At 46.5% G+C, this 14071-nt stretch overlaps 1 protein-coding gene across 2 annotated transcripts; it reads left to right on the top strand.

Annotated features, from left to right (window-relative positions):
• Window positions 1-3191: 3191 nt before the first annotated feature.
• GPR27 (G protein-coupled receptor 27) lies at window positions 3192-8654 on the top strand. 2 transcript variants are annotated; one of them, XR_014303754.1, is made up of 2 exons: window positions 3192-4752; window positions 8641-8654. XR_014303754.1 is itself a non-coding variant. In XM_082702192.1 (1 exon), the coding sequence occupies exon 1, from the start codon at window positions 3321-3323 to the stop codon at window positions 4452-4454; it is 1134 nt and encodes a 377-aa protein (XP_082558318.1). In that variant the 5' UTR covers window positions 3192-3320; the 3' UTR covers window positions 4455-5797. The 2 variants fall into 2 exon arrangements, 1 of the variants encoding a protein (XP_082558318.1); XM_082702192.1 differs by lacking the exon at window positions 8641-8654 and having other exon boundaries at window positions 3192-5797.
• Window positions 8655-14071: the final 5417 nt, after the last annotated feature.

Below are 14071 nucleotides of genomic sequence, written 5' to 3'. Positions count from 1 at the left end.
GAGGAATAAACTCACCCCATTTGGGATTATATAATCATTTAACTTTCATTTTCTCACTGACACACTGAATATCATCACTGATGACCGCCAGAAACCAGTTCGTCCATCGTCCTGTCTTATAAGTCTTGTAAATGGCAACATTTGAGATTCCATGAGGTGAAGTGGCTTGTCCAATGTCATGTGTTCATTAGGACAATTAATATTATTATTTCAACTAACCAATCTAAGAGTGGAAAGACCTGGATTTGCCTTTGCACTCAGCCATTAATGAGACTCTATTAAATAAAAGTGTCAGATTAGATGGTTTTGAAAAATCCTTTCCTCTCTGAAGGGGCTATAAATCTGTGAACATGGACTTCAGTAGTTTTTGCTTGTTTTTCTTTCCAGAAACTCAGGAACTTTCTTTGCAGCTATGATTAAGACACAATACGAACAGAAGTTATGGGTTTGAGAGTCAAGACTCTGCCTCCCAATTCCAGCCCTTACGTGTATGAGGAGGGAAAGCCTGAACAGATTACCTCACCTGTCTGCCTCATCTGCAAAGCGACGACTGTCCCAGTACCTACTACATCTGGCCCTCACAATGATTAAATGAGGTAACATTTAACATCAGGGATTCAGGGGTTTCAGCACGGCGCATGGTACAGAGCAAATACCCATAAAGAGAGGCTGCCATTAACATGACAGTAACCAGATTTGGCATCTTTGTGTGGGTTCTAAGAAGGCATCCCTTCTTTAGGGCAGAAGCAGCCCAAGTGCTAAGGTCCACTTCAAGGCAGGATTTCATTCTTGGCTATGGTCTGGCATTCAATAAACAAACAAACAAACAAACAAACCCCAAACAAACAACAACAATTTTCTAATTTCCCTTCCTGCTAGGGATTGCCAATGATGTATTTGTAGTAGGAGAGGACTTCTCAAAAGCTCTCCAGAGGGGGCCTACTTAAATGGCAGGAACACTTTTGCACTTCCCTTCTTTTCCTTTGTTTTTGCCTGGAATGCAGAAGCAATGGCTGGAGCTTCAGCAGCTTATGGGTCCTAAGGGAAGGGCTAAAAGACTTTCAGAGATTTGGTCCTTGTGCCAATAATTCAATGCCAGCAACCATTGACCTCCAGACTTCTTGTTTCATGAAGAAAGTAAACACACATTCACATTCAGGCTACCGGTATCAATATGCAATTCCTAGCCAAAATATTCTCCAAAATCTATTTCTCTTTTCTGTCAACAAATATTGCAGACCTACAAGGTCAGCCACCTATTTGTACCTGACCCCTTTAGGAGTCCTAAGACAGACTGCCATTGGCCATCCCTTAAATTTTTACAAAAGGTCCAAACTGTCCTCGAGGTGCTTGTTACTCAGTGTGGTGTGAGGACCGGTAGCATTAATGGCACCTAGGAACTTGTTAGAAATGCAAAGTCTCTGGCTCCATCCCAGACCTACTGACTCAGAATCTGCATTTTAACAGGATCCCAGTGATTTCTGTGTACCTTACAGTCTGAGACTCGGACTAGACTTCCAGGCTCTACTCTGTCCTTCCTCTTAATTAAGCACTACTGCCGAAAGAATCTTCCTGAAGCACAGCTCTAACAATATCACTCTCCTTGGGATACTTCAGGTCACCTCACTGCCTACAGACTCAAGTTTAGACTCCTTAGCCTGATGGTCAAGGCCTTCCATGAGCTTATGTTCTCCTGGAAAGGCCCATCAAAGTGCCGGTCATGCACACCGTAGGTGGGCCATAAATAATGTTCTGTGTAAAAGAAAAAAAAAATCAGGGTACCTGAGAAACAACATATTCCTCATTTCTGTTTTGGGGATAGAGTAGTACCAAAACCCAAACCAAAACAAAGACACCCCCCCCCACCACCACCACCAAAAGAAACAACAACAAAAACAGCCAAAAAGCAAAACAGACATGGCCACTTGCCTTCATGGAGCTTACAGACAGGCTGGAAGGAGAGAAGTCTAGAAAATAAAACGACCAAACGATAAATGATAAGTGCTGTGAAAAAAATGAGCAGGCAGAGGTACCGAACAAGGCGGACTGGTCAGAAGGATGGCCCGCAGAGTGGGAAGCTTGCTCTGGGACTGGACCAGGCAGAGGGAAAGGCACACGCAAAACCTTGAGAGAATCTGGTGAGTTTCATGACCAGAACACAGGCTGCCCTTTCAGGCTCACCCAGAAAAGAGATTCCCCTGGAGAAAGGTGTCATGGAGTGCACCTGAGAGAAAATGCTGTATTTCTGTTCCCTGACTTAAGTCTTCACTGGGACCACAGGTGAGGCCGAGAGTAGGGCACGCGGCAGAGTCCCTGAGAGTCCAGCCCTGGCAATCAGACCCAGCGCATCGGGGTCCCCGCTCTGCCATTTGCTGGCTCTCAACTCCCTCGAGCCCCAGGCTTCTGCTCCCTCGGGTAGAAAGTGGTGTTAAGGATAGAACCAACTTTGGAGTTGCTGGGAACGTCAGGGAGATAACGCTCGTAGAGCTCCCCCAAGACTGCCACATCAGGGCTCGCCTGAACCCCGCGGTTACAGGATTACGACGGTGACGATCGCTACTGTTAATCATTAGCTTGCGGCCAGAAGCCTCGACCCCCAGATTCCGCTCGGCCCCCGCCTCCCCAGGCCCCCCGACCCTGCCGTCCCTAGCCACCTCCCCCTGCGCACGGCCACCGTGACCCCAGCGCGGGCGCCGGACGCCGCCGCCGGACCCCCGTTACCTGGGGCCAAACGCGACTTGTCGCCACCTCGCGTCCTGGGCCCTGCCTCCCTCCCGGCCGCCTCCCGGCCCCGCGGCTGCCGCGGCGGCGCCCCCAGCCCAGCCCGGCCCCGGGCGGCGCGGGCTGCCTCGGCGGGGCTGGCGGCGGCGGCCACGCTGCGCGCTCCGGCGAAGGGGAGGGGGCTCCGCGGCGGCGGCGGCGGCGGCGGCAGAGGCTGCGGCGGCGGCGGCGGGCCCGGCGGGGGGCAGAGCCAAGAGGCGCGGCTGCGGCGGCGGCGGCGGCGGAGGAGGAGGAGAAGGCGGAGGATGCGGGGGGCTGCGGGCGGCGGCGCGGCCCTGTCCGCAGTGAAGCCCGCGGCGCCCGAGGTGCAGGGAGTGGCCGTCGCCTCCTGCGCGCATCATTCCTGAGATGGCGGCGGCGGCGCGGCGGCTCGGAGAGCCCGGGAGGGGCCAGCCGGGCGCGGGCTGAGCCCCGCCGGCCGGGAGCTCGCCGGAGGGCCCGCGCGGCGGCGGAACCCGGGCGCGGAGGCCCGGGGGTTGGGGAGGGCGGCGAGGCCGGGAGCGGCCCCGGAGCGGAGCGCACGGCCCGGGGAGGCCGCGATGGCGAACGCTAGCGAGCCGGGCGGCGGCGGCGGCGGCGAGGCGGCCGCCCTGGGCCTGAAGCTGGCCACGCTCAGCCTGCTGCTGTGCGTGAGCCTGGCGGGCAACGTGCTGTTCGCGCTGCTCATCGTGCGGGAGCGCAGCCTGCACCGCGCCCCGTACTACCTGCTGCTCGACCTGTGCCTGGCCGACGGGCTGCGCGCGCTCGCCTGCCTCCCGGCCGTCATGCTGGCGGCGCGGCGTGCGGCCGCCGCGGCGGGGGCGCCGCCGGGCGCGCTGGGCTGCAAGCTGCTCGCCTTCCTGGCCGCGCTCTTCTGCTTCCACGCCGCCTTCCTGCTGCTCGGCGTGGGCGTCACCCGCTACCTGGCCATCGCGCACCACCGCTTCTACGCCGAGCGCCTGGCCGGCTGGCCGTGCGCCGCCATGCTGGTGTGCGCCGCCTGGGCGCTGGCGCTGGCCGCGGCCTTCCCGCCCGTGCTGGACGGCGGCGGCGGCGGCGACGACGAGGACGCGCCGTGCGCCCTGGAGCAGCGGCCCGACGGCGCCCCCGGCGCGCTCGGCTTCCTGCTGCTGCTGGCCGTGGTGGTGGGCGCCACGCACCTCGTCTACCTCCGCCTGCTCTTCTTCATCCACGACCGCCGCAAGATGCGGCCCGCGCGCCTCGTGCCCGCCGTCAGCCACGACTGGACCTTCCACGGCCCCGGCGCCACCGGCCAGGCGGCCGCCAACTGGACGGCGGGCTTCGGCCGCGGGCCCACGCCGCCGGCGCTCGTGGGCATCCGGCCGGCGGGGCCCGGCCGCGGCGCGCGCCGCCTCCTCGTGCTCGAGGAGTTCAAGACGGAGAAGAGGCTGTGCAAGATGTTCTACGCCGTCACCCTGCTCTTCCTGCTGCTCTGGGGGCCCTACGTCGTGGCCAGTTACCTGCGGGTCTTGGTGCGGCCCGGCGCCGTCCCCCAGGCCTACCTGACGGCCTCCGTGTGGCTGACCTTCGCCCAGGCCGGCATCAACCCTGTTGTGTGCTTCCTCTTCAACAGGGAGCTGAGAGACTGCTTCAGGGCCCAGTTCCCCTGCTGCCAGAGCCCCCAGACCACCCAGGCCTCCCTCCCCTGCGACTTGAAAGGCATCGGCTTATGAGGGGCTCTCGAGCCACGGACGCCCCACCCGGCCTTTCCCTTTGGCTCGGACAGGGACGTCGTCCCCCCCCCCCCCCTTGCGGCCCCCTTGTTGATTTTCTAAGCTGCCTTCGAGATGACTCTCCAAGTGGATCAGCACTTGGGCTGTACAGAGAGACTACTTTTTTCGAGGCGGGAGGGATGGGTTTCGATGTTCCAGCCCTACCCCAGCTCCGTGCTTTTGTCCTACTAAGTGTATTTTCATCCTGACAATAGGCCTTGGAGTCTTTGTACTGGTACTGACTGACGTCTTTTATTCTGTGTTTTTCTTTCTTTCTTCCTTTCTTTTTTTAATACAGGCTAAAACTAATTTTCTTCATGCAACGTTTCCTAAAGACCATGGCCAGTTTTCTACAGAAGCTATTTTTGACAACCTCAAGTGGCATTACATTTTGCAGTGAAGTAGAGGAACCTAGGGGGACTTCACAAGTTTGACTTCTTGAGGGTCTTCTGTTGGAAGCAGGAGAAAGGGGGGGAAATTGTCTTAAGTTCCCTCTGAGTTGCCGGCCGGCCGTGGGGTCCGTTGCGCTGCCCTGGCTTGTTGAAAGGGTTGAAAACTTTGTTCGGTATTGATAATGAATTTAAAGAGCAGAAACCGGAGTGTAAAGTTGCAAGGCGGTGTTTGTAAGCAGTAACAAGTAATGGGATTTGTTTCCGACTTACTTTCTACTACTAGAAAATACACATCAGCTACAACTGCTCTCTGTATTATACCAATCTTGAGTGGAAACATTTCTGTAAAATTGTAACTTTTAAAAGAGTAAAAGTGTTTTGGTTAGTGATGGTGTGAAGAAAATACAGTATTGCATGTTTTTGTGCTGATTGTGGCTCACGGATTGGGAAGGCTCTGAGAAGCAGAGTACGAAATCAGAATTGCTTAGGTATTTTTTGCCAATAAAGATTAAAATACGTTTAGGGAAGCAGCTTGTGCTTTGAGAAGCCCAGTTTTATTCTGTCTTATGAAATGAATTTCCACTTTGAAAATGGTTCTTCTTTTGTTCATGGTATAAATGAATGAAACATAATGATACTCTACTTCTACAAGACAAAGCATTTCCTTAAAATGTTTGCTAGGTTAAGCTGTGCTGTTCATCTGATGGATATTTTAAATTAATAATGACAACCATAATTTTAAATACTTGTTAGACATATTGTAATCTTAAATGGAAAGACTAAATTCTGCAAGTACTGTACAATATTTTTTGCTTATAATGCTACATTTTTATTAATGTACCTTACGTTTTGAGGATTTATATCTGTATTTCTCTTTGCATTATACAAATATACCAGTATTTTCATTCTGGAGTGGTTTCTTGTTGCTGTTGCCTGAGGCTGTACCTGGTGGTAAGACACTTCTAAATATGATATTCATGTTCCATTAGCCTTTTGTGCATGCCTATTTGGTTGACCATCAGCATATTTAAGACATTTGGAGTCTTGTTAACTTAAAATGCAAGTTAAAATGCAAGATAAAAATCTGCAAATCTTCTCTTTAAAGAAACAGTCGATGTATATACTGCTTTTATAACTTTTTAAATGAACATACAAAACACGAGTGTGAGCATTTTGATAAAAATAACTAATAAGGTGCAGTAAATATCTTGAAGTTTACTATAATTGAGCATAATATAAAGTGTTCAGTGCCAGAGGCCTAAGCCAAAATAAGAAGGGGTGGCCAGTTTATCTCTGACAAAGGCATTGTTTTGTCTGTAGCAGACAGTCTGTGAAGATGGTCTCATATTTGGAAAATATGATTAAATATTACCCTATTTCTTCCCAGATCATGATGCCAGATAGATATTAATTCTCCAAGAGCCGCTTGTCAGAAATCTCAGCTAACCAGAAGACAGAGAGGCGGGGAAGTAAATCTCATCTTAACCCCCCCCCCCCCATCCATGTTAAAAAAAAAAAAAAGAAGAAGAAGTCTCTAAGCCAATATGATTTTCAGAGTATTTAACACCTGGCATGGCTCAGAGACCAAGTCATCTGACTCCTGAACACATCCAGCCTTACACAGCAGCCTGTCGGAACAACCCGTGGGCCCTATATATATGGCTTTGAGTTCATGGATATTTTTTTCATAGGAGAATCCATAAGTCAGTGATCCTCAAATTTTAATATTCATTATAATTACGTGAAGTGCTTGCAGAGTCCAGAGATTTCGTATTAGGAGGGATTGAGGTTGGACCCAAGAAAGAACATCCTTAAGAGTTACCCCAGTTGGCTGGAGAGAGACCAATAGGCCTTTGTGTTCAGATGTAAGATCTATTTTAGATGCCATGTCTATAAACTCGGTTATCTGGTTTTGGTTTTGTTGTGTTTTATTCTGATTAGATGGATGATTTCTAATGAGAGTTCAGGTGAAGAGTAATGAGAAATGACAGCCAACTGTAAAGGGAACAGAAGAACAAAGAGAGGCAGAGAAATGAGCGGTCTATGGGAATAGAGGCAAAACGCCCCTCACACCTCAACAGCTCTTTGGATCAATGACTCTATTAACATGTACTTTGATTGCTAATTATATTAATAAAACATCATCAAGAAAAAGTTTAGTTGTGTTTCAGAATACTCTACTCATTGTACCAGGGCAGGTACAAGGTCTTTGGGGAAGACTTTCATTAAAATAGCTCATTTGTTTATTTGGGAAGTTAATTTAGCACAGCTCCACTCTCCCCCTGCTCCCATGAGATAACAAGTTCTCCCTGAACTTGAACCAGTAGAAAGTAGATTTCTTGTATATAGCTCTTCATCAGCACGTCCTGGCACGGAACTACTGGGTCAAAAATAAGAATTCTTAGGTGTTTTCATATCATATGTCTAAAAGTTTCGCAGGAAAAAAGGATTATTTATATTTCCACCCGTGTTTCCTTTTTTTAAAAAAAATGAGATATCTCAAATGGGAAAGCTGTAATAAATCAATAACCATAATGACAATAATCTCTGTATCCATTATCCAAGCTTGACAAATCTTACCAGTTTTGCCATATTGGTTTCCACTGCCCTTTTCTTTCCTTGACTCCTTTTTCTTATCTTTGTTCCTCTTCTCTTACTGCCTTTCTCCATCCTTTCCTCCCTCCCTTTCCTTTCTTCCTTTTCCCCCTTTCTTCTTCTCTCTTTTTAAGAGAAATAAAACAAGACACAATTATTTTTGCCAAGTTTTTGGTCTCACCCCCACCCCCTACCTTTTCTAATGCCCTCCCTACCGGCTAAGAGGTAAAAGGGTCCTGGGTCCTAGCGCTGAGTTAGGGGTTCCTTTTGCAGGAAGATGATTGGATGGGCAGGATTAGGTCTACCCTTTATGGTCTTTCTGAGGCATATAGGATGGAGTGCAACCTTCTTTGCCTGCCACAAAAGGCCTTTCACTGCCCAGCCCCTCCATGCCCCTGGCCTCATCCTCTCTGTGCATTTCCATCTCTTCCTTCTCTGATGACCTTTGTATAAGCTCTCCTTGGAAAGCCCATGTCCCCTTCTCTGTCTGGAAATCCTTCACCCACCCCTCCAGGGTAGAGGCAATAGTCACGATATTTAAGAACTGGGATGGCAGAGGGCTAACTCAACTCTACATCCATACCCCTGGGTCCTGGCTGACCATCAGGTTTGTGCTGGCCCCAGATCCAAGATTTCTGCAGCCCCTTCTAGCCCCAGCCACCCCTCCTTGGGTTCTCCTGGCCCATTTTGTTTACCTGCATGAATCCTCATGCATGGCCATGGCTCCCAGCTCCCTTAGGTCTCACCTCTTCCCATTCCTTTCCCAGGCCCTGTCTTCCAGCCACTCCATCAGTGCCAGTGCCCTAATAATACAGTGCCCAGATAATACTGTGTTATGTATTATACATGGCTCTACATGTATTGTTCCTTGTGTCCAAAGTCCTCAGGCCCTTGACCCCAACTCCATTGCTACTAAGCCTTCAGATGTAAGGGATGAATTCCCAGATATAAGCGGTGAACTAACCTATGCAAAGAGAGAGGGAGTTCATTTTAGGACAGACTGTGCAAAATATTCAAGTCTCCAAACCCACGCATTAGATCCAAGTGCCATGGTGGGTTGAGTAGCAAATGTATCGTCTTACCAGCATTTTGAGTAGTCTTTGCACCAAGGTGGCCTAGGTTATAAAATGTAGTGGATGCAAAATACCCTTCTCTAGTAGATGTGTTTTTCTTTGTCACCTGCCAAGACCACTGAGTTTCAGGATTCCCTCCATGAGGGGTAAAGGAGGCAATGGGAAACCTCTACTCACCCTTATTCTAGACCACTGTGGCACTATTAGCTGCTTCTGGAGTGAATGGAAGTTACGGCAGACTTGATCTGACTCCAAGGGGTTCCTTATACCTTTTTTCCAACTTAGGCAAGACTTTTGGGGTCCAACCCAGCCCATGAATAGAACTCTCTTGTTTTCCCCCACCCCCATTGCTTCCTTTCTTTTGGGATGTTTTGGTGAGGATTAGATGCTTGGAGCCACAGCAGCCATCTTGCAGCCATGAGAAAAGATACTGTCGACACAGTGAAGGTAGCAGACCAGAAAGATAAAAAGAACAGGCATCTGTCTTAACATTGTTGAGCTACCTAACCAAACAAGCAACCTCATATCTACAGACTCTGGTCTTGAAATAAATACTACTATTGCTTCAGACACTAGTATTCAGTGCTTTAGGCACTAATATTGTTGGTTTTTGAAATAATAGTTAACTGCAACAATACTTAAAATATTCAACTCCCTCCACTCCTTTGATGGGTATGCTAGATATCTTGGAACCGTATTTACAAAGTTAAAAAAAAAAAGACTTATTTAATCACTCTTTCCAACTATCAGGTCATTCAGCCTGCTGTTAACTGTTAAATTAACAGTTTATTTCTTTAATTTCTTTAAATTAATTTCTTTAAATTAAGTTCTCCTGTCTCTGGAGAAAGTAGATTTCACTTTATTTCTTAGAATGAAATAAATCTGGAAGATTAAAAATATACCTATTACTGGGCTGGTTTTGATCAGTGTATGTTTAAGATTTTGATTTAATAAATCTAGTTACAAGAAAATGGAAAACCACTTGAATGAATCCATCTACAGTAATCAATAGGTATTGTAAGCTAATAAGGCAGTTTCTTTTGGCAGTGCAGGAGGACACAGGGGTATGGAAGTTCTAGTTCTCTTGCTAATGAGTTAGCAAGCTAAGTGGAGAAACCTGGCACGCATGTCTCAAACCACAAATCAAGTCAGAACATAATATATGCCCAAAGCGAGATCTAGATAGAAAGCTTGGGGATAATGAGGAGATCAGACATCATAATCGATTGTCTGAGACAGGCTAAAACGCTAGAATGCTTTGGTTACCCAAGTGAGGAAAGCAGAAAGAACCAAAAGACTGGAACAAAAATTGCCCAGTTTCCACGTTCCCCCTCCTCTCATGTTCTTAAGTTACCTTCTCACTGCCGCATCTTCCCCACTCTGGTGTCCATTTTTAAAGTGAATCTCTCTAGGGGCATCTGGGGGCTCAGTTCGTTAGGCATCTGCCTGGATAAGTGTCTGCCTCTGGCTCAGGTCATGATCTCAGGGTCCTGAGATCGAGCCCCTGGTCAGGGTCCCTGCTCAGAGAGGAGTCTGTTTCTCCTTCTCCCTCTGGATCTCCCTCTCTGCTTGTGTGCACTCACTTCCTCTCTCTCTCTCTGCCTTGGATTAAAAAATAATAATAAAAGAAAAAACTTTAAAAAAAAAATAAAGTAAATCTCTCTAATGCAATAAAACCACCTGATTCTCTCCTCAGCATTTTCTATTACACTTCTCTTCAAATATTCAAGTGCCAGTAAAGAATGAAGCCATTTTAATAAAGTTTGTTACACAAAATCTTGCCTCAAGGAGAGCCAGCAAAGACATTATTGGTTAGAAGAGTCAGAACTTAATAGAAATCAAACAGATAGTCTTTAAGAAGACCACTCCACTACCCTCCCAAAAGAAGAAAGAGAAGCAGGTTTACCCCACAGAAAAGGGTATTTTGTGCTTTGGGTCAAGGATAAGGGATGGGGAGAGACTTAGTAGGGATTTAACTCACGCTGTGTCCTGGTTTCAGTCATGTCAGATAAACAGCTTGAAATTTATACGCACAAGTCCCAAGTCTTGAAGTCACCTCAAATTACACAGTGAAAACAGGTAAAACTATTTTAAGTTGCAATGTCAAGGCATAAATGCAATTCCCTTACTTCTTGGTAACATTAGACAGACAGGTACATTAAGGTTATTATTATTTGGCTTCTAGGAGGAATAATTTAGTCATTTATAAATTAAGATTTAAGTGGCCAGCCTACGCTAGGTGGAGAACATGCAAACTATTGGTTATGTGTATGTTTTAAAATTTACCTGATTCATTTCTATTACCTGAATTATGCCAGCCTGTGTAGCCTTCTAGGATGGGAAATCTTATTTTCTGCCCGGTTATGATATCTGAGAAGCACATACTGTTTTTTGGTTAGGACTTGTCTTGGAACCTGCAAAGTGTAATAAACGGTTTCATTTTCTTGAAATATAGATGTGCTACAATTTCAAAAGGCTTTGAAAAATTATCAAAGTTTCAATGCTGACTTAATACATGCCTTACAGAATATTCTCTGGAGATCATGAAATGTAAATGAAAATTTTCCTTGTCTTTTTCATGTAACATATTTATTTTTTCCCCTTTTATTCCTCCATGTGTTTCTCCCATGTGTTTCCTGAGTACTGACCAATTTGCATGGTGGTATGCTTCGTAGAAGAGGCAGAAGGAGAGGAGATAAGGAGGAACCCCTGTCCCAGGTATTCGGCAGAGTGACATAAAGAGTGAAACTGTACAGTGTGTAATTCTTTCAACCCACAGTCACAAGCCATTTAATTAGCATATCTATCTTGAGGAATTATGGGATACCCGGAGCTATTTCTAGAATTTGATTTGCATAATTGTTCTAATCCTTTATGAGTATGGTGACATGTGGTCTGACAAAAGATTTTTTTAAATTTCTAAGTTACCTTATAAGTTTTATAAAGATATTAGAATTAAACACCTTTAGATATATATTTAATAACCTGCCTCTATTGAAAGGAACACAATTATACAAAGGCATAATTAGTCTCCTGCTAATGGCATATTATTGTACTTTTTGCTACTTGAAAAAACAGCTTTGTTCACTGAAAGTTTGTCATTTAAAGTTTTTATCTAGCACCTCTGGGTGAGATTAAAATTCACTTAAACATCCTAAGAAAATTTACAGCTGTAATGGACCTCAGTGGCGTTCCCTGTCTCCAAAATTTCTTAATCCATGGGTAGATGACATATTTTAGACATATTTTAGTGGGAGCAGGAAATGGATTTACGCATTTTCTTAGGTTGCTTACTTTTATGTCTAAATATTTCCATAATAAAAAGTTTTTGGTTTGGGGGCGCCTGGGTGTCTCAGTCATTAAGTGTTAAGCTGTAAGTGTCTGCCTTCAACTTGGGTCATGACCCCAGGGTCCTGGGATGGAGCCCCGCATCTTATTGGAGCTCCCTGCTCTGCGTGAAGCCTGCTTCTCCCTCACCCCCTCCCTCTGCTTGTGATCCCTCTCTCGCTGTCTCTCTCTCTGTCAAATAAATAAAATCTTAAAAAAAAAAAGTTTTTGTTTTGCTTGGATGAGCCACATACACTCAAGCCAGCCTCAGCCCCACCTATAGGGAACAGGTCCATTCCCCGTCACACTGAGAAAACTCAATTTGGGAAGCTTACCAATAGCTATTCAGATCTAACAATACAAAAACACAGTCTTCTCCAACTTCTTGTAAAGCTTCTGAGTTTCTGCAACAGAAACGTTTTTCACAAATTTTATCACATTTTACTCAAGACAGTGAAAATCTGGATTTAAACAACGTGGAAATTTGCTCAGAAGTGCACTATAAAGCTGTGATATCTCTCATCTGTGACTGAGGTTATTTTATGTGAGCCTTTGCCTTAAGCTTTAAAGAGTGGCTTATAAAAAATGGCTTCCTTGCAACAGTAAACTGTACAGAGCTGATGTACAACTAAGAGTTCTTTGGTTGGCTATTAAAATATATCCAATGTTTACCTTTTCATGACTTTGAATACAAATGATACTTTGTTTTCAGCAGACCTATTTTGTAGAGCCCCACTTGGAGGTTTAACTTATCTTTTAATACCGTCATCTCAAATTTTGTTTGATACTGAAACAAAATTTAGGGGCCCCTGGATGGCTCAGTCGTTAGGCAGCTGCCTTGGGCTCATCAGGTCATGATCCCAAGATCCTGGGATTGAGCCCTGCATTGGGCTCCCTACTCACTGGGAGGCCTGCTTCTCCCTTTCCCACTTTGCGAACTTGTGTTACCTCTCTTGCTGTGTCTCTGTCAAATAAAAAAAAAAAAAAATTCTTTAAAAAAGTATTTATACGAGCAGATGGAAAATGTCTTCAGACTAAACCAGTGGCTCTCGCAGGGGGACTATCTACCCCTACACATTCACTTGATAAAGTCTAGAGACATTTTGGGGTGTGACAGCTCAGGGGAACTACTGGCATTTGGTGGGTAGGGGTCAAGCGTGCTGCCCAACAGCCTATAAGGATTGTCCCTCAGAACAAAAAAATGGCCTGGCGCAGAATGTCTGTAGTGTCGGTGTCCAGAAATCTCCACTAAAGTGAGTGGATGTCTGGAAACATCCCTTCCAGCTGCCGTTCCGGGGGGCAGGCCATGGTCTTGCCTGGCCAGCACAATTCATGAGTAGGGGCCCCAGGGCTCCTTCATAGGGATGAAGAACGCCGTGGACTCATGTATGCATGTGATATAGAAGAGACTGTGCTTTTATCATCAGAAATCAGGTTCACATCCTGATTTTCCACTTTCTGGCTTTTACTCTCTTGTGGCATATATAAGTTTTATTTAAATGCTTACTAATGGGAGTTACTCATTTACATTTTGCTGCAACGTTGGACTTTCTCGAGCACTGGGATGATTTATGGGCCCTGTAAGATGGAATGAAATCTGAAGAGATATTGGAAAGTGGGGCTGGCAGAGGGGCCAGCTGGGAAAACAGTCACCTGGGAGGGTTTGCCTGGAGGAAGAGATGCATGGCTCCACGCCCTGCCTCAGGGCTAGTCCAGAGCCCAGGGACCAGCTAGGCTGCATCCAGCCTGCTTCCCTCATCTAATTCCAAGAGACTTTGAATAGACTCCTCAAATGAGCTATGAAACTGCAGCTAAAACTCTCACACGGGACCCTTCTGTGATTATCCTTCCAGAAGTCGTGGGGCGGGGGGAAATCCCCCAAACAAATAGATCCATTTACGCTTAAGGATCATGGGAACTTCTGAAGGTGGCAAGAAAAGGCAAGACAATTAGCTACTTCTAATCTGACTAGAAAGTTGTCTTGCCAAAGGATGTCCCAGGGGAGCAGTAGCTTTCCTATAGAATTACATTTCTTTATTCTTTCTCAGTGGCTCTCAATCATGGGTGCACCTGAAAATCAAATAAGTAGCTACCAAAAAAAAAAAAAATCCCGTTTTTAAAAGCAAAATGGTCCTCAAATTTAATCCTCTCAAAAACTGAGGTTAGGAAATTCTGAGTGGGATGAAATTTC

The sequence above is a fragment of the Mustela nivalis genome, assembly GCF_964662115.1.
Source record: "Mustela nivalis genome assembly, chromosome: 1".
Lineage (NCBI taxonomy): Eukaryota > Metazoa > Chordata > Mammalia > Carnivora > Mustelidae > Mustela > Mustela nivalis.
The sequence above is the reverse complement of the archived record's forward strand: the minus strand, read 5'-3'. Positions and strand labels throughout refer to the sequence as shown.

Excerpts from the sequence above, each read along its gene's own strand:
- GPR27 (XM_082702192.1), top strand. The coding sequence starts at position 3,321 with ATGGCGAACGCTAGCGAGCCGGGCGGCGGCGGCGGCGGCGAGGCGGCC.